The 26,698-nt window shown below is 43.8% G+C and overlaps 3 protein-coding genes across 5 annotated transcripts in view; 1 reads left to right on the plus strand and 2 right to left on the minus strand.

Moving 5' to 3' along the window:
• Positions 1 to 215: 215 nt before the first annotated feature.
• Positions 216 to 9,242, minus strand: LOC132468602 (tetratricopeptide repeat protein 39C-like). Of its 2 annotated transcripts, none has more exons than XM_060066326.1 (14): positions 8,448 to 9,242; positions 8,017 to 8,065; positions 6,892 to 7,026; positions 5,640 to 5,754; positions 4,707 to 5,046; positions 4,062 to 4,230; positions 3,627 to 3,720; positions 3,356 to 3,463; positions 2,634 to 2,743; positions 2,402 to 2,525; positions 2,150 to 2,247; positions 1,847 to 1,951; positions 1,726 to 1,764; positions 216 to 1,628 (listed from the first exon to the last, which is right to left on the minus strand). In XM_060066326.1, the coding sequence occupies exons 1-14, from the start codon at positions 8,600 to 8,602 to the stop codon at positions 1,539 to 1,541; spliced, it is 1,731 nt and encodes a 576-aa protein (XP_059922309.1). In that variant the 5' UTR covers positions 8,603 to 9,242; the 3' UTR covers positions 216 to 1,538. The 2 variants fall into 2 exon arrangements, with proteins under 2 accessions (XP_059922309.1, XP_059922310.1); XM_060066327.1 differs by having other exon boundaries at positions 6,898 to 7,026; positions 8,448 to 9,241.
• Positions 9,243 to 9,584: 342 nt separating this feature from the next.
• Positions 9,585 to 14,088, plus strand: LOC132468603 (SUN domain-containing protein 2-like). The gene is made up of 13 exons (XM_060066328.1): positions 9,585 to 9,660; positions 9,994 to 10,086; positions 10,437 to 10,591; positions 10,959 to 11,036; positions 11,432 to 11,481; positions 11,744 to 11,785; positions 11,905 to 11,943; positions 12,033 to 12,085; positions 12,211 to 12,307; positions 12,797 to 12,904; positions 13,290 to 13,353; positions 13,448 to 13,557; positions 13,845 to 14,088. The coding sequence occupies exons 2-13, from the start codon at positions 10,010 to 10,012 to the stop codon at positions 13,992 to 13,994; spliced, it is 1,023 nt and encodes a 340-aa protein (XP_059922311.1). The 5' UTR covers positions 9,585 to 9,660; positions 9,994 to 10,009; the 3' UTR covers positions 13,995 to 14,088.
• Positions 14,089 to 15,652: 1,564 nt separating this feature from the next.
• The window catches only part of kank4 (KN motif and ankyrin repeat domains 4), a 94,221-nt gene continuing 83,175 nt past the window's right edge, over positions 15,653 to 26,698 (minus strand). Inside the window, exons 5-10 of one of the 2 annotated variants that reach the window (XM_060066402.1) lie at positions 26,405 to 26,671; positions 25,987 to 26,071; positions 22,599 to 22,818; positions 22,066 to 22,208; positions 21,306 to 21,506; positions 15,653 to 18,965 (exon numbers count right to left, since the gene is read on the minus strand). In XM_060066402.1, the coding sequence (XP_059922385.1) occupies positions 18,816 to 18,965; positions 21,306 to 21,506; positions 22,066 to 22,208; positions 22,599 to 22,818; positions 25,987 to 26,071; positions 26,405 to 26,671 (1,066 nt within the window). In that variant the 3' untranslated portion in view covers positions 15,653 to 18,815. Of the gene's footprint in view, positions 18,966 to 21,305; positions 21,537 to 22,065; positions 22,209 to 22,598; positions 22,819 to 25,986; positions 26,072 to 26,404; positions 26,672 to 26,698 lie in introns of both variants that reach the window. The other variant, XM_060066401.1, reaches the window with a different exon arrangement.

Here is a 26,698-nt window from a genome sequence, read left to right on the forward strand (position 1 = left end):
CAATTAGAGATGGGAGTTGAGCATTAGCTGAAACTTATACTAATTTATTACCATGTCAACTTGGAATAAATTGTCAAATTTGTTTGTTACTCAGCAACGGAACATATTTATTTAAAGCATATTGTGTTAAATACGTATTCAATATAATAAACGATGATGAAATCAATGCAATGTTTTTCTGAAGTAAAAAAAAACATCCCACCATAAATACGACATAACTGACAACACTTTATTAGAGAGTTAAGTAACACACGGAGGCCATAATCCTGAAAGAACACAACCTCAATTTCAACAACCCAAGATGAGGCAGCATCAACATGGTATTCATTCCCAACCCTCACTTCTAGGACTCAACAGCAACCCCACTCGTGGTTACATTGGACTGTCGGCTGTGAACAAGGTCGGAGGAAAACAACATGTACGCCTACACGCTGCTAAACCCAGGGAGGGACGAATAATGAGAACCTATTTTGTACATATTCCTAAGGGTTCAGATGTTAATGTATTTCCCTGCTGACCATGCTTCAGAGCGATATAGTTCGAGTGCCCTGAAATAATACTCCATTCATATTAAGTAAAGCCACCGGGGGCTCATAAACCCCATCATCAACTATGCCCAACTTGAAGTTCACATCTGCTATACTTGACTAGGCGTCTATCATGATGGCTTTTTTAGGCCACGGCTGTTTCATTGTCACACTGCTCTTAACGTGATTGTTTTAATTCACCTCAACTCTCATTGCTTAACCTCAATCACCACATCATGGAATTATAAATAATTATAACATGAAAAAAACGAGTGTATTTAATGTATATAACGCTGACTTTGAATACCAAATACATTGGAAGAGGGGGTAGATCTACTAGTATATTTCTTTGACGGTTTCGGAGCACATGTCAATACCCACTGTTTTCAAATTAACGTTTGCCTGATAACGTCGATATTTCAGTGTGGTGTGCCAAATGTTACAAAGACGATGGTGGGATGATCGATGCATTTGGGTGGAACTGGTAATGCAATGTCTCAAAGCCCAGGAGTCTGAGAGCTAAGCGCCTGCAGAACCAGAAATCCAAGATGACAACAAATAGGAGGTAAACTGGCTTTGTCTTGTGCCTGTTGAAAAGGACAACCCAACACCACGAGTGCGTTGGACTTCATCAGATGACTCCCTCACGTTTTTCTGTTTGAACAAAGAGTGAAGAACCAGCGGGATCGTTTCCATGCGTTCATGTTATCGCATGACGTCAGTGAAAGGCTGCTTTTATGTACTTCAATGGATTAAAGAGAAAAAGGGGTGATGGGAGGTGCCATTATGAACGCTCCAACCACACCCGTCACAAAGAAACATGTCTAACGAGCTTTGAAAATGTTGGATACTACATATGTGGAGGTAAACATGTCAAATATAGATGAGGGGTGGTTCAGGAAAGGGATGGGGCAGATGAGGACCCTGTCCACAGTAGCTTCTTACAGGAGAATGAATGGCTTGTGAACCACACACTGAGAACCATGCTTGGATAGGCAGCACAGCCTGTGGTCACTGAGGCACAAGCTCCTTGAGGGACGCCAGCGCTGAGTGGATGCGTACATGGAGCCGGTTCTCAAAGTCGTAGCCGCTGAAGTCCTCCTAAAAAAACATTGGAAACAACATCGATTGAACTTTCCTTTCGGAATCAATTGCACCAGTTTTGGTTGGGAACTGCAGTGTTAATTTAGGAAATTACCTTTGCTTGTAGAAGCAAGGATCTCCCCTTCCCGACCGTCTGTGTAGAAGCATAAACAAAAGGGCCTCATTCGTTTATGTTTCTCTCAGTCATGATAAGAGGATGCAAAAGCTAAACCCACCTCTGGTTTGGTGAGAAGAACACAGCCCAGTTCGTAGACGGCGTATGGCTGTACGTACGAGTTGATTTGGTGGCCGTATTCATCCCTGGCGGCAAGCTGAAATTCCTGGATGTGACATATTGTGGATAGATCGTCTGCATTACTTCGTAATAATGAGTCTCCTCTGGTGTCCTGTTATCGATGAAGGTAACTACCGGTAATATCTAATATTGTTGGTCAGCAACCCAGGCGTGCATTTTGTCCAACAATGTGATACCTCGCCGTGGTTAATCCCTTACAAAGTGCTATCTAAAAGAGTCTTACCTGAATAGCATCTTTAGTGTTGCCATGGCATTTGTGAATGGAGCCGAGAAGGAGGTGTTTTAAACCTCTGCAAGGTACGTCGTCCAGACCCTGTAACACTGGGCAGATAAGATGAATAATAATACTGTCAACTGTACATGTAGAATTCGACCATAAGACTATAGCACAATGCACTAGGTAGAAAATATAACAATATTATTACGGAAATATATTAACGATGGAAATAGGAACAACAAGGTCATGGAATCTAACCTTGGTTCATTATCTGTAGTTTGGAGGAGGAACAGTTTTGAAGTGCTTTCCACAGGTAGAGAACTTCGATGACACCCAGGAAGCAGAGATCTCTGCTTGGCGGGGTCTTCCTCAGTCTCTCAGCCTGCTCACATAAAACACACGGTGAGTCTAATACGCTGCACTGACGACAAAATGAATAACAACACAGAAATTGTACATCTCTCTGGAGGAAAACACATGTGGTCCTCACCCGTTTCAGGGCAAACTGCTCAATCTGATTATTCTTCCTTTTGAACAGTTTCTGCACGTCTTGGAAAACCCCGCTGGCTCCCTCTAGGTCACCTGAAGCACCCTGGCACACTGAACGACAACAAGGCAAGCAGAATTCTCACTTCCGAGGACCCAAAGAAGACCGGCGTGTGGCGTCTCAGGACTCAGAGACACCACACAGATCTCTGCAGAGCTGCCTGGATTTATACTTCCACGTTAACGTGTGCACAAGAGGGCCGCAGAGCATCTCCCACCCAGAATGGACGTGAACCAATGTGCAAATCTTGGAATGGAAACGCAAGACTGAATTCTGATCCAATGAAAATATGTTGAAAAAAGTAATATATCCTTTAAAATATGATGCTGACAAGCGGAGGGTGTGTTGCAACCGACTGAAAATGCAGTTGTCTGGCTGCCAGAAACTAAACAAGAGACCGCACGTCTTTTCGTACTGTAGGTCGACCGGTAAAAGTGCCGTGGACACTCTCTGAGTCACGAAGCAGGATGTTTGACGTTTTGCTTTGGGCTTAAGACTAAGATCAAATGATTGTATTCACCTTCTCATGGTCAGGCATAACGCAAGTTTAATAGTTCTGGGACTCACGCACATACACTATGCATACACATAAGTGAACACTATCTATGCAGGTGGAACTCTGTAGATATATATACTGTATATAAGACGGTGTGTAAGTGTCTCACCTCCAGTCAAGTAGGCATAGTAACACTGAGACCAGCGGGACTCATTTTTCAGCCTCTCGAATGACCTGTGCGCATCTTCGAAGTTCATCTCTATCATACTGCACCAACCTGGAACACGCATACAGACATACACACACACATACACACACATGCATGCACGCACACACACACGCACACACACACACACACACACACACGTTTTTCAGTGCTATGCTTGGGGCAGTTGACCAAAGGCTAATATAGCGGCTAACCTTGTGAGGAAAAAACATACCAATCTCATAGAGACACACATGTTGGATCTCTCTTTGGTCTGATGCAAGCTCTAAAGCATCATGGAAAGATACCAAAGCACTGTTGATATGGCACTGGGGTCAAAGGAGAGAGAGAAAGAGAGCACACACACACACACATGAGCCATGAATGTGCCTGACAGAGCACACACACACACACACAACAGGTAAGGATGACTAGATTAGATCACGCAGAAGAAACATTCAATGGAAATATTAGCAGATGATAATTCAATGTGAAATAGTGAACTGATGAACTGCATTAGAACTGCATGCTAGAAATAAATCAAGTAGATTCTAATTACTTTTTTGATTGGCATATGCTACTATTTAAAGAGGCAAATATGTAGGAATATTACTTGATGAGTAAGGTATGATAAGGTGATAAAAGGCTGAATTGTCAGCACATTACACACCTCTAGCCTCTGGACTCGTCCTTTAAAGAACATGAAGAGGGAGGAGTTGGGGTAGACCAAAGACTTCCTCTGCAGAATGGCTTTGGCCTCTAGCAGACCTGCGGTGGTGTCTGAGCCGTCCAGAGCAAAAAAAGGTAGCACTACCGTGTGGTACCACAAGAGGGCCAGCCTGAGAAGAATTTCATGCAAGAGCAGTGTCGATTAAATCAGTGTTTCACATTAATAAATGGCCAACTACAGGTCTACATATCTCTGAAAAGCTGTTAAAAGTTACAAACCTTTAGCCTCCTAATCTCTCTTTCAACGTGTTCCAGAAATCAAAATGTAGGCCTACATTTTATTATGATGGACATGCCAGCAGACCAACACTAATGAAAGGTCCACCTCCAACAATATGACTCTTCTTTGCTCCGACCTTACAAACATAACACACCCAACAACGGCCAATTGTATAACCAATACGTGTAGAATAAAAATAGCCTAATGCTAGACATAGGAGTGACATTGTCTACATAAATGTATATACACCACTTAGAACTAGAAGTAAAAATACTTCATCTGTTCCGCCCAAGTTTTTTCGTTATCCTAACATCTTCTTCTTCTTCTCATCCTAACAGCATAACTGCGGACAAGCGGTCTACTCACGTGGCCAGCGGGGCCTTCATGTCCTTGCTCTCGCTGGCGTACATGAGGGAGGTGAGGCCCTGGAGGCGGTCGCCGGGGAAACCCAGCAGGTTGATGATCTTGAGAAGGTGCGGCGGCACCATCGAGATGCACAGGTGGAAGAGGCCGTAGCCGAAGCTCACCGAGCCTTTGAGGCGGTCCAGGGCCTCGGCCGTGACGCAGGTCACCGCCGAGTTGTGGTTGGCGTTGTCCGACAGAGAGGACCTCCTCTGGCAGGCCTCCTGCAGCTGGCCGATGTCACTGTGGCACTTGTTGTACATCTTCCAGGCCTTCCGGAGGATCCAGCCCCCCTTGATGTACGCTGCGCGAACACAAGGCAAAACTCATTAGGACAACTTTGTCACAGTTTGAAGGAGCTGAATACTAACTAGGACAAATTTGGCAAAGTTTGAATCGAATGACTACTCACTGGGACACATATGTCATAGTTTGAATGAATTTAGTACTCACTAGGATACCTTTGTCATATTGTCAATGAACTGAATACTCAGTAGGCATTTAAAAATGTGTGAAGGAGTATTCTCTTATCCTATTGCTTGACTATTCCCTTTTCAATTCATGTCTTTCACGTGTGTTGCTTAATAATCATCCTCCAGTTCAGAGTTTGTTTTAGGGTTCCATTAGTGGTCACTTGTGCAATAGCGTCTCATAGATTTTAGATATAGCTTTAGAAGAAATTCATATTTGGGTTATTTACCTTTATGCTCTTTTCTTTGCTTGCTTGGAAGAACCCTAAATTGATACTTTGAAACTCTTCAATCGGGAGGCTCTCCTTCTCTATGCTAGGGTCCACACCCTATGCCATTACTAACAACTTATTAAAACAATCTAAATGAGGCCTATCATCCCAGAATGGTAACTTTGGTTTAAGTTCAGGGGTGGAGGCGGATATACCTGACAGCTCTTGCTTGACGAATGAGAGGACAGCGAGGTAGACCTGACAGTCTGCCACGATTATTTGTCTCTGCAGGCGGTCGACGACCGCCACCCCGGACCTCTGAGCGTCCATCTTTGACACACACACACACACACACACACACACACACACACACACACACACACACACACACACACACACACACACACACACACACACACACACACACACACACACACACACACACACACACACACACATATACATGAGCACACAGTTTCATGAATTATCTGGCTGTGCTACAGGAGGGATCTTATATCCAGACTATTCTGTAGTGTTCGATGCAGCAAGCTGTGGATGTTCAATGAATGACAAAATATCCTCCGTGTCAAATCCTACTCGATATTATCGCTCTGCCAGAAGCCCTATCCACAGCGATTTACCCAGCGCAATGCGATCGGGCATGATGACCCCTCTGCTCTGCCGTTTCTCCCCATTGTGGAAGAGCTATTTTCAGCCAAAGCTCTATCCAAACACACGGCATGCGCTGAACAAGCCTGCGTCCCAAATCATTTCAATACAGCTGTTTCTTCATGTCATTCTGTCCCACTGATGTATTTGTGTTGTTCGTTCACTGTGAACACTACATGTTGTAATGGAGATCAATATCTCCATGAATGAATGGATGAATTAATATCCTTATGCGAGTCAAATGTGAATGTGATAATGTTAATGTGGCTTTGACTAGGGTCATGGTATTATTAAGGGTGTAATCACTCACAGTCTAGTTGTCTTCCTCCTCCTTTTTTGATACTAATACGATAAGCTACTCTGACGATAAGCTACTCTACTTTGAAACTGGGTTGGTCACCCATTCAACTTCAGAGGCATGCAAAAAGCATCACAATCCAAGAGGGCTTAGCCATATGTAACATTCAAAAGAATTGATAGTCCATATAGTATATCAGTGGCTTCAGACTATGTACATACTGTACTATATAATAAACTTCTATTTTTTCGGCCAAGGACACCTTTAGCAGCTCAATGAATTTTGGGATGAATGAAAATTTGTATAAATAAGGCATGTTATTTGGTACAAACATTAACATTAAATAGGCCTTGGGAATAAATATATTTATTTTTGTTTTATTTATCTCTGGGAATGTGAATCTTAGTAATTAGTTTCTATATCACTGTTAATACCAGAGCTAGCAATGAGCTGTGGTCCCGGGGGAAGGTTATCTGAAAGTATGGAGCTGTTTCCCTCACACTCACACTCTTCTTGATCTTGTTGCGAAGGGTCTCGATGACACCTGCGCTGTCGCTCTCACACAGCCTCTCTGTGGTGCGCAGGTCATCACAGGCCATCTGCATCTTCTCCTCCTCAAAGGTCATCATGGCGTTCTGCACACCCCCACCCCCACACACGCAAACACACAAACACATGCACAGGTACACACACCAAGTGATTAATAATAACACAGACAACAATGACGATAGTTTAGAAAGTATACCATTATTCTGTATGTTAGTGACGGATGCAGGATTATTCATGCTTAAAGGAGGGTTGCGTAATAGAAGTTTGAAAAAACTGGTCTTTACTTACTTACGTCTTTACTGATTTATGCGTTTTGCAAGCTCTATATGTTTTTTATGGTAATGATAATTGTATGAATGAAATAATATGAATGCACCCACCCACAATATATGAATGCAAGAAATAATACAATTATTCTTCATGACTAACGTGAACTGACCAGTTAAGATCAAATATAATTAGAGGCAAGAGCCTCGTGATACAGATTACACAGTAACCATTGTTTCAAACAAACACACACACACACACACACACAAACACAGAGACGCACACACACGCACACAAACACACACCCCTTACCCTATAAGAGACGCATGTATCTTGGTACAAAGAGCATGAAATCACCCCCTCGCCAACTTCAAACCAGTTGTGATGACAAAACCATCGGTGACAGGGTCATGCCCCCCCCCCCCCCTCCTATCAACAGCACCACGTCCGTAAACAGCTGTGTGGGTTTGAGAGTTATGTCAGGCTTTGTGGTGCAATCCGAGCGTGTGATTGGGCTTGAAGCCCTGAGTGAGCAGGTAGGACGGTCACAGGGAGAGGAAATTAAAAGGTGTTATGGACGTGAGGACAACACTTGTGACTCATGTGACTCACTCACGGTTGTAAAGGGAATCGAGTAATGTGTGCAACGGGGGTGGGGGTGGGTGGATGTAGGGTCATGCCTGGTGGCTTTACTAGGATGTTATTAGACTACAAGTCAAAAGGTATCGGGTTGGATCCCTAATGTTAGGTCTGGCGCGGCAGTCGTGAGCAAGAGGCTCAAGGGTCTTCCCTCCCTCCTCAGAACTCACCAAGAAGCTGACGAAGCTGGCCCCGAAGCTCATCAGTGGACTCTGTGTCCTGAATATAAAGAGACAAGCATGGGATAACAGGAACCTCAACCTAAACAGTACAATTTAAAAGAAACCGTTTGATCTAATAAGGCCTACTCGGGATGGGTTGTCTAATCTAATAAGGCAACATAATAGTATTCAGGCTATACCGGACACACTGTGTGTATACCATTTCTAATAGGTCAATATGACATGCTTTAATGAGCAAGTGTAAACACTCGCTCATGCCTGAAAAGCATGTCATGTGAAATCAGGTTTTAGTGCAGGTTCTTTATGGCATGCTCATCACGTCTAACCTACGGACAAAATTAAAAGGCGACAGCCAGGATTTAAAAACACCCATACATCCACTCGCACCTGCTATGACTAGTGAAGTGAGAAGCAGTTACCTGTATCTTTTGAACAGATCGTCGCTCTCTTTGAATCCGTTGTTGAGCAGCATATTGATGCCGGCCAGGGCGAGCTCCGCATCGTCTATGTCCTTCTCCGCCTTCTCCTCCGATTGCTTCTGCTGCCGGGGTGGCTGCTCTTCCTGGCCCGCCATTGTAACACACAACCAACGCTTGTTCTAGAATGAAATCAGTACGATACAGACCGTATGAGTACACCTCAGATGTGCCTCCTCTCAAACCAATCCGCATGGATTCGGATACGAGCGTAGAAGATGTCACTCTGGAAACAGACTTGCACCAGATCGGCGGAACGAGTGCAGTTGCAAGCGACCTCGCTACACCTCAGGATAGGCCACAGGATGCCCACACGTACTTCCAATACTTAAAATATAATTCTCCCCTCAAAAAAGGTGTGCATTCGATCATATGCTGCAACCCTGTCCTTTTTCAATCAGTATAATCCATTCGTGCTTTTTTTGTTGCCAAGATCGCTAGATAGATGGGCGACTTCTCCTGCCGTTCTGCATCCATTTGAATTACATAACAAGATGAATGTTGAGGGCAGGTTCTCCTGACAAAACCACGCAAGTCCGCTCAAACGCGACTTTTCGTCATAACGCACAACGCATCTCTCCTCTGTAAACACCCTAATCTGTATCCGTCATATCAGCAAATCATGCCCCATGTATAAACGCTCTGCTCGGTTGAATCCGTCTAATACGTTCGCTAATCCTGCACGTTGCATCCAGTTCGTCCTTCCAGATCAGCCAATAAACGTGGGGCGTTGTATAGGCTAATGAACAGTCACTAGTGAAGTCACCTTGGACTGGTCCGGTCACCAATAGGCAAGAAGAATCAGAAGCCAATAAAAAAATATTTATAACGGAAACCCTTTTCCACACAGGAAATGGGCCATTATTTAATCATTGAATTATTAGTGCACTTTTGACTTCACTCACTTTTCTCATAATTTTTTCCATAAAGGGCTTATTAAAACTATAATAGATGCATTTTCTGTTTAGAACGCATACAATGGATGCTTTGTTACAACTGCTATACAAACCTTCTAAACTGACCCTACTGTGACATCACGGAATACACATTCTATAGTGAACATCTTTGCCTGTGTTGTCATTTGAAGTTTGTTCCTGATCCAGAACACTGATAGGAGCGCATCGAGAGCTTTTCAAAGTGTTATAATCAGTGAGAGGTAAGTTTACAACAATCTCTGTTGATTATTAACCTCCTGCAGTATCACAGGCAACCATAGCCTGCTCACCTGACTATATCTGTGCATCTGTGTCCTTGTTTGTCTCTCTGTGTCTCTGTCTTTGTATCTCCATGTCTCTGTCTCTTTCTTTCCATGAGTCTGTCTCCGTCTCCCTCTCTGTCTCTGTGTTTCCATGTCTCTGTCTCTCCATGTCTCTGTCTCCCTATCTGCCTCTGTCTGTCTCTCCATGCATCTGTCTCCCTCTCTGTCTCTTCATGTCTCTGTCTCTCCATGTATCTGTCTCCCACTCTGTCGCTGTCTTTGACTCTCCAGTTAGCAGTTAGCAGTCATGCCCCGGCATAGCACCCGTCTCTTGGCGTTGGGGTACTACGGGGATAAAATATCCTACAGAGAGACTGCGGTCAAGTAAGTGCATCAATGTGTAGTGATAGGAACACAGACATACAAAGATACATACATACATACATACATACATACATACATACATACATACATACATACATACATACATACATACATACATACATACATACATACATACACACACACACACACACACACACACACACACACACACACACACACACACACACACACACACACACACACACACACACACACACACACACACACACACACACACACACACACACACACACGCACACATGTTTTAAGTGTATTTTCATCTTATTATTGGCTATTATTTGAACACTCTTAAAATCCTCCCGTTCTTCCCATGATCTCCGTCCCTGCAGGGTGTTCAGGAAGCGTCGGAGCAGCCATGGCCCCAGGGCTGGCAGAACCATCACCCGGGCCAGCAGAGCCCTCCAACTGGACTCCAGCTACGGCTCTGAGGACAAGATGGAGTTCCAGGGAACCTCCAGGAGTCCACCAAGCCAGAGTCACGGCAGTGAGTCCACTAAGGAGAAGCTAAGGAGACATACAAGTGGAGGACAACAAGACGACTGGAATGGAGGAAAATTTAGAGTGGATGTAGTCTGAGATATGGAATACGAGATAGGGAGATACATGAATTAGATAAAGAAGTATAGAGATGATACAGCTAGAGCTCACAACTCAGCAATTGTGGCTGAACCCACGAACCCACGCACCACCTGGGCAATATGCCTCATAGAGGCCCAGGTTCGATTCCCTACTGTTGTCCAATGCTACATGTCATTCCCTCTCTTTTTCCTGCTCCTGGCAGGAAGAAACAGATGGAAAGTAAACAGATAGGTGAACACACTCAAGCCTGTCCTGTTGCTCTCTTCCAACAGATGGCGCTAATAACCGCCCTACTGAGAACAGGGCTCTTTTCTACTGGCAGATGACCCTCATTTTGCTGCTGATATTTGGTGAGTAAATATTCAGAGCAGACATCCTTCTGGACGTGATTTCTTCACTAGTTCCTACCTGCAAGTGAGACAGGGAGTACAAAAAGATATAGATAGAAAGAGGATAGCTTTGTCGTCCTGCCAGGTAAGATGTGTCTTGTCAGGCAAGATGTTTTCTATCACATTATGTGTGTTGAATGTCATTGAAAAATGTATACCATCATTAATACCACAGAGGAAATAACCTTATTTTCCTCATATAAAATGTCCATGCACCTTTAGGTAGCTTTCTTCCTCTCTCTATTGAATGTGTTATGTTAGTTTATATTTTAATTACCATTTTAATAATACATTAAAGTGTCTTACAAGAACAAGAGTTTCATCATTGAGTGTTCTACTGTTTCAATCTCCATAAGGACTACGGTTCATGATGACGTCCCAGACCCACAGCGGTTCTGCTTCAGAGGTAGGACAGTCCTTTGCAGCAGGTTAAAAGAAAGTGAAGCACTGCACTTATTCACTGTGCAAACATGTATAATACCTTTTGACTCGTTCAGTGTGTGAAACATCCAGGTTTTCAATTCTCTTATAAAAAAAAATATGGTTATACTCACTTCCAACTTCTACCGCTTTGTATGAAAGGGAATTGGACTTATTGCTTTCACTTTTAATATTTGGATCAATTCATAAGCGCTTGTTTCTAATGATTACACTTGTGTTTTACAAAGGGATTTAACACTGAGGCTGAGGAATTCATGACCGAGATTTTGGTAAGAGGCAGCTCCATGTTAGCGCTGAGGAGAGGGTGGTCAATAATACATTGTTTTCGAGATGTGCAGTGGTGGCCTTTTTGAAGTACAATCACAACAAACCTATTTTGTATTTACAGCAAGACTTTGAGATTCAACAGCAGAATGTAGTCTCCACGGTGAGAAGAACATGATAACATGATATTATCTGCCATTATTCAGTATAGTTCATTAAAAAAACATGATTTGGTTGTTTCTTTTTTTTCAGATGGAAAACAGATTCCAAACCAAAATGTTACAAATTGAAGCGGAAACTGACAAGTGAGTAGCATTTTTACCTAAAGCATCCACAGTGTTATAGACAAGCTTGAAATATCCCCCCTTTGGTTCAGAGGGAACACCGTATTTATGATATTTTCTGCTGATATTTTTTGCAACGTTTCAAGCTCCATTGGAATCCTCCAGAGGAAGCAGCTCTACCTGGAACAGGGAGTGGTCCAGCTGTGGGCCCGACTGGCCGATCAGGGACGCTCCCTGAACAAGGTGAGGAGACAAGTCACACTCATGTACACACACAGGCACGTAGGAGTCTGAATATGAGATTGAACCTGAAATCCAGTAGTTTTACTGTATTAGAGCGGAGCTTCTGTTGGGAGACGGCACATAACCCGGGCCAGGGAAACGAAAAATTTAGAGGGGCGGAGTTACGCCTAATTTCCTGTTTTGTTAAAGAGATGCTACTGAAGAGAAACTCATTAGCGCGGGTGGATGAAGCTTTCAGATAGGGATTTTATACTTTTATTTATACGATGACCAGTCTAATACTTAATTTGAACACTTTTTCTAAGAATGTAAGTGTCTTGACAAGGTGTTCTAGCTTGTCTACTGGGAAAACTTTGCTAGCGCTGGCCGAGGTTTGGTTCTGCTGTTTGCAGAACCAAACAATTCAGAAGCAAAATTACGATGAAACGCCTTGTTCACCCAGATTTGAGCTTTGTGAGACTACATGAGATTATAACCTTCATCCTGCAGATGCAAGTGGATCTGAATACCTGGATTGGGGATTTTAACAAGACCCTCTCTCAGGGCAGCATCACAACAGAGCTCCAGGACATTCTGGACCAGTGGTTTCAGGAGAAGGTACAGGAATGAACTTTGTTGAAAATCAGTTAGTGTGTTAGGTGTGTGTGTGTGTGTGTGTGTGTGTGTGTGTGTGTGTGTGTGTGTGTGTGTGTGTGGTGTGTGTGTGTGTGTGTGTGTGTGTGTGTGTGTGTGTGTGTGCACGTGAATGTGCATGTGTTAGGGGACCATGGCATTAGGATAGCAGAGAGACACATGGTTCTTTGAAAGCTAAGACAAGCTTCTGGTCCTTATGTAGTATACTTATGTAAGGCATCAACTCCAATCAACAATCCTAAAGAGCAGTAGGGAATTCAGTGGGGATGGTTGTATTCTGAACTTTTGTTCTAAAAGCCAAGCCAGCGGATCAAACTGTCGATGTGTTTTGTTTTTCCCTGTGTGACAGCTCGGGCAGCGCAGTGGTCATCCAGTGGCTGATGAGATGGCAGACTTTGCTTTGGAATCTCAAGGTTAGGTTCTGTCCCTCAGTGGCATCGCTATAAGCCTCATTGGTTCATCAGATCATGCCCTAATGTGTGTGTGTGTGTGTGTGTGTGTTTGTAGGTGGTCGCGTGTTGAGACACCTGTGTTCTCCGAGCTACCTGCCCAAATCATCCATTTTGTTGTCTCTGACTTCATGTTTCAGTCGAAGAAGCCCCCGCACAGTTATCCAGGTTTATAACTCTTTCTGCATTATTCACATCCACAGACACACACACACACGGTTCACACTTTTCGAGAGTAATTATCTCAGCTTCTTATCTGCCTATACCCAAGGGTGACATCCCATTTGACTCTCTCTCTCTCTCTCTCTCCTCTCTCTCTCACTCTCTCTCTCTCTCTCTCTCTCTCTCCTCCTCTCTCTCTCTCTCTCTCTCTCTTCTCTCTCTCTCCTCTCTCTCTCTCTCTCTCTCTCTCTCTCTCTCTCTCTCTCTCTCTCTCTCTCTCTCTCTCTGACCAGGGCCAGCCAGAGCTTCTTCCTGGACAGTGTTGGGCCTTTGCTGGAGGCACGGGACACATGGTCATCTCCCTGTCCCACCCAATCAACATCAGCCACGTCACCCTGGACCATATCGCATTGCACAAGACCCCCACAGGGCCGGATCGATAGCGCTCCAAAAAACATTGTAGTCCTATGTAAGTCTATGAAGTCCGTAGCCTTTATGTTGTTAGATGTCTATATTTAATAGAAACATACATTTTGTAAATCCTCTCCTTTATTCTCTCTCTCTCTCTCTCGTCTCTCTCTCTCTCTCTCTCTCTCTCTCCTCTCTCTCTCTCTTCTCTCTCTCTCTCTCTCTCTCTCTCTCTCTCTCTCTCTCTCTCTCTCTCTCTCTCTCTCTCTCTCTCTCTCTCTCTCTCTCTCGCGTGCGTGCGCACTCTCTCTCTCCCTCAGGGAATGTCAGATTGTGAGCAGAACACAGAGGGAACCCTTCTGGGGAACTTTGTGTATGATGGGGAGGGGCAAGCCCAGCCAGACGTTCACACTTCATGTGAGTCCATCTCAGAGCAGACAATTGTAGTCTTCGACTAATTGGTTGATCACTTCCTCATTCATTGTCCACTTCTTCTTTAAGCACATATTAACACTGCCTTAAATTAAAAACTATTTTCACCAATCAGGGCAGAGACAAAGGTGTGTTTAGGTTGGTCAAGCTGTTGGTCCAGACCAACTGGGGCCACCCAGACTATACCTGTCTGTACCGGTTCCGTGTGCATGGCAAGATCAACTCCCACTGAACACCAGAGAGTGGAGCCTTGTTATTAAATAAATACAAGTATCTTCATGCTCTGTCGCTTGCTATCTTGTATAATCAGCCCTCTCGAGCTGGGAGATGAAAACCAGCAGGAAGTGACCTACATACTTCCTGGTTCTGGTGTGAATGGAGGGCGATGTTAGATACTGTATTATTAATTACGCCGTGCTGACCTAATTTAAGGAACATGCCACGACACACTGTCCAGTTTTGGAAAATAATGTAAGACGGTGGTCGTCTTATGCTTATCATCGTCCCCGTTGTCAGGACGGGCCCGGCAGCCCCAAGATGGAACGTATTTTAACCCATGACCCCATTTTTAGTCTTATAGTTTTTGGAAACTATTTTCTGCTTCCAGGGCAGGACATTTAAACATGACTAAAGGGGGGGATAGCTCTGTGTTGGAGCATTGGACTGCAGGTCAAGAGGTCCCCAGTTCAACTCGGGATTCTCCCTTACAAGTGTTACCAAATATGCCTCCATATGTATGTCAAGTAAAACTAAATACAAACTGGAGGATTTTGGAGGAAATTGGGATCTTGTGGGCCCCAGGAGCCTGTCCTGGTATCGTAGTCCACCTCCTGGCACTGGGAGCCACGTCGTTTGAAGTGGACCATGTCATTGGAATGACACAAAACCCTCGAAACATAACCCTGAACCCTATATCCCAAACTCAAAACCAAACCCTAATACCTAACACTCAAATGAAAACCCTAACCTAAAATAAACACAATGTAATGATGGCATTTTGGAAGAGTGATAGTTTCATCTATTTTCTCTTTTCCCTTTTTCATATCTCAGATTTTCTTGTTGGCTCCATTTATTTTATCTTTTTCCTCTTTTCCCCCAGTTTCCTCTCTTTTTTCTATGTTCTCATTATCCATCCTTATTCTCACTCTTATTCTTTAGTTTATTTTCCCCTCACTCTCCATTCTTTATTCCCTCCATATTTTGTATCTCTAATTCTTTAAAATGCATGCAGTTAACAAATGAGTTGCTGATTTACTAATCAAAGAAGACTGAGACAAGGATTTTTTTCGAGGATGTAAATCGTCGTTTATATTTTATTTAGAAGTTATTCTCTGGTTTAACATATTTTCCCATTGTACAAGGATTATTACATACATATTAGACTTTTCATTTGGTTCCCATTTATAGACTCTAATATCCAAACATAAACTCTTGAGTGGGTTGGACTGCTTGATGTTTTCCAGAACATATATATATACACATATACATACTGTATATATACATATATATACATGTACACATACATACATTTACACATATATATATATTTATATATATATACATATATATATAACATACAGTATATATATGTATATATACATAAACATATGAATATATCTTTATATGTATATATATATATATATATATATGGATGTATATATATATATATAAATAAAACATCTATTAGGTCAAAAGCGTGTGTTGTGAAAGTGTGGCACCTGTGAAGGAAGAGATTCAAGAGCACGAAAACAGTCCCAGACTTTATCAAATGGAAAGTAAACATTAACGACCCATTAACACTATTAGCTAACCTCTTGCTTGCAGCTGTTCAAATGCACTTCCACACAACCATTGGAATACTTCTTCCATGCATACATATATGTATATATATATATATATATATATATAGTAAAAAATATAGTATTTGGAATAAAGACTAAACTCTCAGACGACATCGGGTATATCATTTTCACAATACTGTATATACAGTGTTATTTGGCTGAATTTACAGGGGAAACAAAGCTACAACAAAAATTCCACATTTGATGAGTTCATCTTTTAACAAGACTTCCACACACATCGGATCTAGCTCTCCACTTGCTTAGTGTTCAATGTGGTTGTTCTATTTGTCCCACACTATAGAGGATATGAAAATATAAGATGTTCAACAAAAAGTCAACAGGACAAGGTCTGCTTTATTGCAAGTCAGCAAATAGTAATGTGTTCAGAACTTCAGGTCAATATATCTATATCTATAATCCCCTCGCATTAGCACAGAGGTGACACAATAGAAACATATCTACTTCTGTATCATGTCTACTGTGTGGCGATTGGTCTGAGATCAGAGATGCAGCCAATCTGTCCCCTTTGGTGTCTGATTACATTCAAATCCAATATTATTGCTTTTATTTAATCACCAAGGCGCGGAGATGCAGAGATACAATTCCCATCTTTAATCAGATGATATTTTTTATAATTAAATCAATTATTCTTTAAGTATTTTTTTAAGACTAAATGTGGACTTGTTAAATCAAAGAAATATAGGGTTAAAAAAATAATACATTCCATATTTAGTTTGTGCTTCTGCATGCTTTTATATGTTTGTAATTCATAGCATTCTGAGATTCTTTGGATGGTAATAGAAAAAAAGAATCGATTGATCAATAGCCATGTTGATCAGTCCTAGCTCTAAGTATGCCAGCAGGCACGGTCGTTGTAACTCTTACTCTCAGTCTTCTGTTGGAATGTAGAACAGCCAGGCAACATTCATTGTGCATTATATGACAGCCACATGTGCAATTGGATTTGAAGAGGATCAGTTTAAACAGGACACACACACACGCACACGCACACACACACACACACACACACACACACACACACACACACACACACACACACACACACACACGCACACATACACACATAGAGGGAGATATAGGGATGAGATACTAAATATGGCAACAGACAGTATAATTATAGACTCTATTTTCGTTCCACACAAGCACTACAACAAGCTAGCTCTGTGATATTGTCTGTTGCCAGGCCGCCGGGATAGAGACCAGCATGCAGCACCGTTTCACACGAGTTATTCTCATTTTTAAACACCGTCGCAACTACAACATGTGTGTTCAACGTAGACTTTAGGGAGGGTTGTAACAAAGAAAATAAGAGAAATAGAAAACCTGTGATTGACATCTTGAGGGATTTCAAGATGGATGACGATCCAGAGATCTTTTACGGGACAAACAAGGTCAAAGTAAGCGCAATAGAAAAGCATAATGTGTTAATGATTTGTACACCATTCTGTATATATTATCTATGATTTCAATAATGGCTTATGTCCAAATAGAATATACTGATGAGTTTTAATGAGTTTAGTGAGATTAAAAAAGAGTTAAAAATAAATACTGTCATATATATTATATCGATTGAGTTATTTCTTCTCTTCTGTATAATTATTTTGGAAGGTAAATCATGTGCTTAACATCGTTCTTCCATGATAAAGCAAGTCAGCCTTGCTGTGCTGTGGAGGAAAATCCATCCCACATCGTCATTACTCTCCTCTTCTTTTCAATTTTGAGTTCCGCCAATCACGCTTGTCACTAAGGCAACGACTTCAGATCCCGGCAAACTAGCACCTCCCCCCGTTAGCCGTCCGTCCGCGGAACGGCTGACTCCCCGCGGTCGAGTGACGGAGGGACAGTGCCTCCAGTGGCAGACAGAGATATGTGACGGCGTATGATCAAAGAGGACGTACTCCATAGGGGGCCGTGGCGCCTGGTGGGTTCCCAGAGGGAACAGATTATGCTACACGAGTGCCTGTATGTACTTGAAGAGCAACTCGGTGGAGGTCAGTGTACGTGTCCCACACTCTTTTTTTTGTATTCCTGGGCAGGGAGATTATTGGTGAAGCACCACAGAGGGGAGACCCGCCTGGTGGGGACAATCGCACGTCCCAAAGATGTTTTGGTAGTAAAAAAAACGAAACAAGAGGCTAGCTTTGTGGTATCAATCCATTACCTCCTCAACACCCATCAACTGTACCCCCCGAGAAACATAGAGAGAGACATAGAAAGACATAGAGAGGAATATATATATATATATATATATATATATATATATATATATATACATATACATATATAAAGAGAGCGAGAGAGAGAGAGAGAGAGAAAGAGAGAGAGAGAGAGAGAGAGAGAGAGAGAGAGAGAGAGAGAGAGAGAGAGAGAGAGAGAGAGAGAAGGATGTAGAGAGAGAGAGAAGGATGTAAAGAGAGAGAGAATGTGAAAGAGAGACAGAGAGAGAGTGAGAGTGAGAGTGCGAGAGAGAGAGAGTGCGAGAGAGAGAGGGTATTTTCCCCCTAGGTTCTAATTGGGGGAGAGAGATATGGAGAGGGAGGTTGAGAAGGGGGGGAGGTTAGCCTAGCTTAGTGGACGTGCTAGGGCGCTGCTAGAAGAGTAGGAGGAGGAGGAGGTGCTGTTGAAGATTCCTGTCTCTGCGTGACTTTTCAGGAGGTCCACCACATCCTGGTGAGGAGCAGCGGTAGCCACCGTCATGGCCGTTTGGCCGTCCTGCGCACAAACAGGTAGACATGCAGAGCTAAGACAAGATGGTGTTTTACATATACATCAAATACATTCTATGTACAGTAAAAAAAATAAACCACAAATGAATACAGACAATATATACCCAATATGTATGTATATATCAAGAAATTCATGTGAATATAGATTTTATTGACAGAAGATGCTACATCAGTGACCATTATACATGGTTAACACATTATGCAATAAAAATGTACAAGGTGCCTCAGAGACTTACAGCCTGCCATATATGCTACAGCTACATCATTGAAACTACAAATTATACAGAGAAAGCTTTTCCACCTCATTAAGTGTAATAATATTGCACCGAGTCTCATGGGGAAAAAACAGGCGGTGTGTGTGTGTGTGCGTATGTGTATGTGTATGTGTATGTCTATATGCGTGCGTGTGTGTGTGTGTGTGTGTGTGTGTGTGTGTGTGTGTGTGTGTGTGTGTGTGTGTGTGTGTGTGTGTGTGTGTGTGTGTGTGTGTGTGTGTGTGTGTGTATATGTTTGTGAGTGTGTGAGAACCAGGCACAAAGATACATTGGCTGGTGCAAAAACATAGAACAGATATAGTCTTGAGAGTTGTGACTCATTATCCTTTTCACACAAGTCTGCGGTTGTTGGCATATTTAGCCTGATTATAAAAGACGAAAATCAGGCTAAAATCAGGCTGATTATCCTTTGGAGGTTAAGACAAAAGAGTGGGGATCCTGGTTCTTGTCCCCACTGGGGCCACTGACTGAAGAGAAATCTGTCTGGATGAACATCTTCCAGTTCAGGGAGTAGCACAGTATTAAATAAACACCAAGCATCAGTTAAGTCTACTGAACCATTAAATTATGTATTCAGATGTATTCAGTGGACACAGGTTTGAGGAGAACCTTCATGGTTTAGTTTCAAGTTGACCACCCCTGGCAACTATTTTATACAAGGTAACTTGAGGCTATGTTTTAGAAAGCCTTTTTTTAATGCTCTGATCATGAATGAGCAGGGAAGGGTTAAGGCACCTTTTTAAGATACTATCATAAATAAGCAGGGAGGGGTTAGGGCATCTTGTTTAAGATACTGATCATCATGGATGAGCAGGTAAAGGTTAGGGCATCTTGTTTAAGATACTGATCATGGATGAGCAGGTAAAGGTTAGGGCATCTTGTTTAAGATACTGATCATGGATAAGCAGGTAAAGGTTAGGGCATCTTGTTTAAGATACTTATCATGGATGAGCAGGTAAGGGTTAGGGCATCTTGTTTAAGATACTTATCATGGATGAGCAGGTAAGGGTTAGGGCATCTTGTTTAAGATACTTATCATGGATTAGCAGGTATGGGTTAGGGTATATTGTGCATGGATGCCTACATGTAGAGCAGATGTAAAGGGCACAGCTAGATGGGCTGGAGTAGAGGTGACAGCGGAGGAAGAACGACTGGACTAAGAAGAAGGAGGCAGTAAGGAAGAAGTACATGGTTGGCTCTGGGATATGAGCAACAACATGTCAAGCAAACACACCTTACTGTGCTTGAGCTTGTGCTTTGTGTTTAAGTTGTGGTGGGGGAAGAGAGTGTTTCGAAACCAGTGTTTCGAAAACAGGACTGATCAAGCCCTGCAATTTCTCTTTCTCTACAGATGGTGGCAGTGTCGTGTTGACTGTCCAGAGAGCACCCTTAAAGTAATACTCTCACTGACTAGGAATTAACAAGTAAAGCAAATTCATTAATAATGAGCATTGTTAAAGAAGGGTTTGAGCAAAAATAAGAGATAATCATACTACACCCTGTAATATATTGATGTGATTTTAATTGCTCTGAACATCAGAAAGAAAGAATCGAACACCTGGACAGCGATGCAACCATATAGCGCACCGCTATTGACTCTACAATTTCCTAAATAGACGCAGAAATATCAGATTTTTTCCCTCTCTCCTTTGGAACAAAACAGGCTGGAAGCAAAGACGTGCAGAGCATGAGATGAGGCTACTTATTTATTTGTGTGGATGAATATCTATTTGCGTATGTGAGAGAGTGTGTCTGTGTGTGCGTGTGTGAGGGTGTGAATGTGTGCATGTATGTTAATATTTGTGTATGTATGTGTGTGCATTTGCATGCGTATGTGTGTGTGGGTGTGTGTATGAATATCTGTCTGTGTGTTTGTGTGTGTGTGTGTGTGTGTGTTTGTTTGAATATCTGTGTGTATATGAGTGTTTGAATGTGTGACTATCTCTGTGTGTGAGAGTGTGTGTGTATGTGACTCTCTGTGAGGTGTATGTATGCGTGTTTGTGTGTTTGTGTGATTAATGTGTGTGTTTGCATGTGTGCCTGTAGTGCACCTTGTCCACCAGGGAGCTGTCACAGCGGCCGGTCTCCAGCAGCAGGCGTGCGATGTGCACGTGTCCGTGCTCGCAGGCACACATGAGGGCGGTTGAGCCGTCCCGGTCCTGGCTGTTGACGTCCGCGCCGCAGCTCAGCAACAGCTTCACCATGGCAACACGCCCGTGGCTCACTGCCAGCATCAATGCCGTCTGCCCTGCCTGGGGGTGCGGAGATCCAAGTAAATATATCTATATATATGTATGTATATATATATAGGGGAGTTGGGTGAGAGGGAGAGTGGGAAGGAGGAAGGGAGGGAGGGAGGGAGTGAGTGAGGGAGGGAGTGGCGGGAGGAGTGAAAGGGAGGAGGAAGAGGAAGAGGAAGAGAGAGAGAGAGAGAGAGAGAGAGAGAGAGAGAGAGAGAGAGAGAGAGAGAAAGAGAGGATCAAGGTGATAAGGTAGGAATTATCAGGACAAATAAGAGGTTTAATAAAAACAAAAGGAAGCAGGACAGGGAGCCCATACGGGAGGACGAGGGAGAAGCAGAGAGAGAAAATGGGCCGAAGCACATCTGAGTGAGTGGACATTTTAGGGGACACATCAAAGAGGAGCCGCACATGTATCACTTGTGAAGCCTGGCCCCAAGCCCTGTCCCATTAAATGTGTTATAAGGTGTATTCATGTGAATGTCGAACAATGTGTGTATGCATTTGTGTGCGTGTTTGTTTGTGTTTGTGCTTGCAGGCCTAGGTGTGCACGCGTGTGAATGTACTGCACCTGGCTTGAGCGTGCGTCCACTTGGCCCTGTCTGAGCAGCTGCAACACCACCTCCAGGTCGTCATGACGATCTGTGGCCGTCAGAGCTGCCAGCATCACAGCAGTGTAGCCTGCCTTGTTCACATTGTCTGTCTCACACAGGCCTGGACACCCCCCCCCCCCCCCCACACACACACACACACACACACACACACACACAGGCACACACACACAGGCACACATACAAATAATAAACAAGGGCATAAATCTAGAAGGAAACATTGTGTTTCCAGATAATCTAATAGAATGTTTGGACGTTCATGTGAGTGTACGTGCCTGTGCATGTTGGGGCTGGTATTTGTGTATAATGTATGTGTTTGTGCGTGCAGTGCATGCGCATATATGCATGTAATTATGTTTATGTGTACGTGTATGTGTATGTGAATGTGTAGGAATTAGTGTGAGTGTGTGTATGTATGTGTATGTGTATTTGTATGTGTGTGACGTGTGTGTGTGTGTGTGTGTGTGTGTGTGTGTGTGTGTGTGTGTGTGACCTGTGTCCAGCAGCAGCCTGACCACGGGGAAGTTGGAGTGGGAGACGCTGTAGTGCAGCGCCGTGTTGCCGTTGCCGTCCGTCAGGTTGACCACGTAGGGCAGCAGGGTGGGCGTGGTCCGGCTCACCTGCCGCAGGTACAGCCTCACCATGTCCGCCTCTGAGCTCCTCTGGCTCGACACGCGGAACCACTCCTGGTACAGCACCAGCAGCACCTGCCGCTGTGGTCCACACACACACACACACACACACACACACACACACACACACACACACACACACACACACACACACACACACACACACACACGCGCGCACACACACACGCACACGCACACGCGCACACGCACAGACACACACACAGACAGATTAGCAAACTCAAGCCTGGACTCACAGGTCTGAGTAAAGCACGTTTGCGAAGGTCCGCGTTGTGTCTCTCATTCCTGACAGGGATTAGTTGGGACTGCTTTGCAGAGCCACTGCACTGTACACACACACACACACACACACACACACACACACACACACACACACACACACACACACACACACACACACACACACACACACACACACACACACACACACACACACACACAGCAGAACTTGGGGGAAGAAGGAGGTGGAGAAGTTCCTCTGCATTCTTGGGAAGGAAGACGTGCAGAGGGAGCTTTGTTTGTTTACGTAGCTGCCGCTGCGATCGACATCCGGCCTACCATAAAGGGTACTGTCGGCGGTGGAAACGCAACCTCGGAACTGAGCTGGGCTATACCGCCCCCTCCCTACCGGACTGAGGCGAACCGAACCGTACCGCACACTGCAGTTGAAATGCGGCATCTGTCAACACTCAGCTTCGTCCTTCTCCGCCCCCTCGCCCCCCTCCTGCCAACCCCACTCCGTTGTGATTGGTTACCTTCCGGAAGAGCATGTTGCAGCATTACCATACATGGAAAATCCGGATTGTTTTACGTAGATAAATCCCGGCAATTTGACCAAGTGAATAGCGGCCAGCGTCCCTAGTGTTTAGCGCTCTGCACAGCCATCAGCAGGGAATACGTCTAAATGCATGTACGTCATTATTTGACACTTTAGTATGGTTAAACATGACTATAAATCATGATAACAACGTTTATAGGTCATAAAAGTCGAAAAAGCATAATAGGTGCTCTTTAAACATCTCCAAGACAGGCAGTAGTAGACTACTGTCACACATAGAATACACACAAAACCTGAGAAAAATTAAACTAAAACAGTCCGCAGGGGAGAAGGGGGATATCAATATCGCAAGACATTTTGGGAGGCTTAAGGAGGAGAGTAATATTAAGTTTCAGCAACAAAGTGTAAAGACTAGTGCTGTCAAGCGATTAAAATATCTAATCGCGATTAAAATATTTAATCGTGATTAATCGCATTAATGCCATAGCTGACTCACGATTAATCACATTAATGCCATAGTTAACTCACGATTAATCGCGATTAACCGCAAATCTTTTTTTTTTTTTTGCTCTATCAACATGGAGAAGTGCATCGGCTTGCCTATACTGATCTACTGATATACTGATACTATAACATTGGCATATACTGATCAAAACAGGACGGTACAAAAAAAAAGCCTATAGTGCAATTAAACGATGAACATCCAAACATACTGCCTTGAACATAGCAGTCAGGCTACTGCTTCTTTGTTTTGAGAAAAAAATTGCGTTAATCGCGCGATAAAAAAATTAACGCCGTTAAAATCGGTTTGCGTTAACGCCGTTTATAACGCGTTTAACTGACAGCACTAGTAAAGACATTTCGTAAAGTTTAGTCTTGTGGTGGACTCTACAAACATAATTCACCATAGCCTACTGTGCTATTGACCTGTTTTCGTTGTGTTATAGGGACACTGCCTCTTTAAGGTCAAGTCACTTATGTGTTGATATGCCGGTCGGTGCGATGTTGAGTTGAGTTTTTTATATTACAGAATGAACGACCTGCCATTGCTTGTCGAGCTGAGAAATTGTCTCTTCCCTTATTTTATCGCAATTTATATAGTCTATAGACAGGGAGAGTTTGTCGACGGCGGAGCCGTCATGTTTAAAAACATAACGTCTTACCTGGGCTAGTGTCGCTGCGGTGTGCGCGTGTGTGCGTGTGTTCTTTCCTGCTCGTGTGCCGATCACGGAGCCGTAATGTCTTACCTGTGTGTGTGTGTGTGTGCACGTGTGTGTGTGCACTTCCGTGTATGTGTCTCTGCCTTTGTGTTGACGTGCGGTGTGTGCGCGTGCTTGTGTGTATGCGTGTAGTATGTGCGCATGTGTGTGCGTTTCTCGTGAATGTTCATGCGCATGTGCGTGCTTGCGTGTGTGTTCTTACCTGCGTGTGTGTCGATGCCGGAGCCGTTAAATGTCTTACCTGTGCATGTGTGTGTGTGTTTGTGCACTTCCGTGTATGTGTCGCTGCCTTTGTGTTAACGTGCGGTGTGTGCGCATGCTTGTGTGTGTTTGTGTGGTGTGTGCGTTTCCGTGATGCATGCTTGCGGTGTATATTGGCCTATGCTTTCGAGCTTAGCACATGCGCACTTGAGTAACTGGTGCGACAGGCCTGCTATTATAGTAGTAAGATCATTGAAAACCTTCCTTAAAAAGGATTTCATTTTTGTCACCTCAAGGTCAAAGCACTGATATGTCTTCCTCTGAAGAGAAGAAGAATGAGACGAGTTGCATGTGAAAAAAAGGTTGACTTCTGATTCGCTCATTGTAATGAGTGATGTCAGTAGTCTACCATTGCATATGAGTCGCTGCACCATTACTCTTATGTTTGATCCATGCAGGCAGGAACTGGCTCCTTGCTTTCATGAACGGCCTCTGCCAAACATGAGTCAGCCTCATGAGACCACCCTGATCTCATAGGTTCTCAGGTCTTATGGGGGGAATCACGAGTGGACAACAGTAGGCTCCAAGGACACGCCAAAACCCTCAGCTGGAGAAGTGAGGGACAAGTTGTCTCACAAAGACGATCCTCTCGTTGTTGTTATTCCAAGATAAATGAATAGAAATAACCCTTGAATCTCAAGAAAATAACGCATTCTATGAAAGAGAAAACAAACTGATGCAACATCTTTGACTTCTGTGATGAATTGTCATGAGTAGCAGGGTTTTCAACAAACTCTAAAGCTGTTCGGTGGATTTGGAGCTGCAGTCCACATTAATAAGCTGTTGCGTCATTAGAGAAAGTGCATATTCCGAAACCAATGAGAATGACGTTCTATTCTCTGACACACACACACACACACACACACACACACACACACACACACACACACACACACACACACACACACACACACACACACACACACACACACACACCAACCTAACATGAAGAATTTGAGGCGGCCATCTTACCATCTCTTTGTCTGGGGAGGAGACCTCTCCCATGCGGTCCTTCACATAGATACAAGCGTCTACGAAGCCCTGCTCCACTTGGCCTCTATATGCATAGTAATACACAAATACACATCAGTACATGGCAGTAAAACCAAAAAAAAAAGCCTGTGTGTGCGTGTGTCAGTTTGTGTGTGTTTGAGTTTGTGTGTCAGTTTGTGTGTGTGTCTTTGTGTGTCTTATTATGTTTTAGTATGAGTGTGCATGTGAGCGTGCGTGCATGCGGGGGGGGGGGGGGGGGGGGGGGGTGTAATTAAACCCCTGTCATCGTCCTTCTAATACACAGCACAGTATAGGCCGGGCTGCAGCTGCATGTGGACTAGGCCCTCACTTGTGTGAGTCTGACATCCGTCACCATTAAATAAGCAGCCTGGCTCACCCTGCAACCTGCTCCTCCTCCTGGAACTCCAGCAGCCCGACCTCCAGGGCCGCCATCGCTCCTTCTCCTACGGCCTGGGCACCTTCCTGCTTGGCCACATCAACTTCCTGCTCCGCTGTTGGAGTCAACTTGTCTTCTTGTTGTGCATCAGGAACGGCAGAGCTCTGTTTCTCCTCCTCTTTCTCCTCCCCAACCTCCTCGCTCTCCTTCTTCTTCCTCATGGTCTTCTCATCTGCACTAGACTCCTCACTGGACGTGCTCTCATAGCTGAGGGAGAGAGAGAGAGAGAGAGAG

This window comes from Gadus macrocephalus, chromosome 12 (genome assembly GCF_031168955.1).
Source record: "Gadus macrocephalus chromosome 12, ASM3116895v1".
NCBI classification, from domain to species: Eukaryota; Metazoa; Chordata; class Actinopteri; order Gadiformes; family Gadidae; genus Gadus; species Gadus macrocephalus.

What these genes read in the sequence shown, in the direction of transcription:
- LOC132468602 (XM_060066326.1), bottom strand. Translation starts at nt 8,602, where the DNA reads ATGGCGGGCCAGGAAGAGCAGCCACCCCGGCAGCAGAAGCAATCGGAG. An exon ending in GATCTGTTCAAAAGATACAG is followed by an intron (nt 8,066 to 8,447) that starts GTAACTGCTTCT and finishes CTTTATATTCAG; the next exon opens with GACACAGAGTCCACTGATGA. An exon ending in CCTTGCTTCTACAAGCAAAG is followed by an intron (nt 1,629 to 1,725) that starts GTAATTTCCTAA and finishes ATGTTTTTTTAG; the next exon opens with GAGGACTTCAGCGGCTACGA.
- LOC132468603 (XM_060066328.1), top strand. Translation starts at nt 10,010, where the DNA reads ATGCCCCGGCATAGCACCCGTCTCTTGGCGTTGGGGTACTACGGGGAT. An exon ending in TACAGAGAGACTGCGGTCAA is followed by an intron (nt 10,087 to 10,436) that starts GTAAGTGCATCA and finishes CCGTCCCTGCAG; the next exon opens with GGTGTTCAGGAAGCGTCGGA. An exon ending in ACAGCGGTTCTGCTTCAGAG is followed by an intron (nt 11,482 to 11,743) that starts GTAGGACAGTCC and finishes TGTTTTACAAAG; the next exon opens with GGATTTAACACTGAGGCTGA.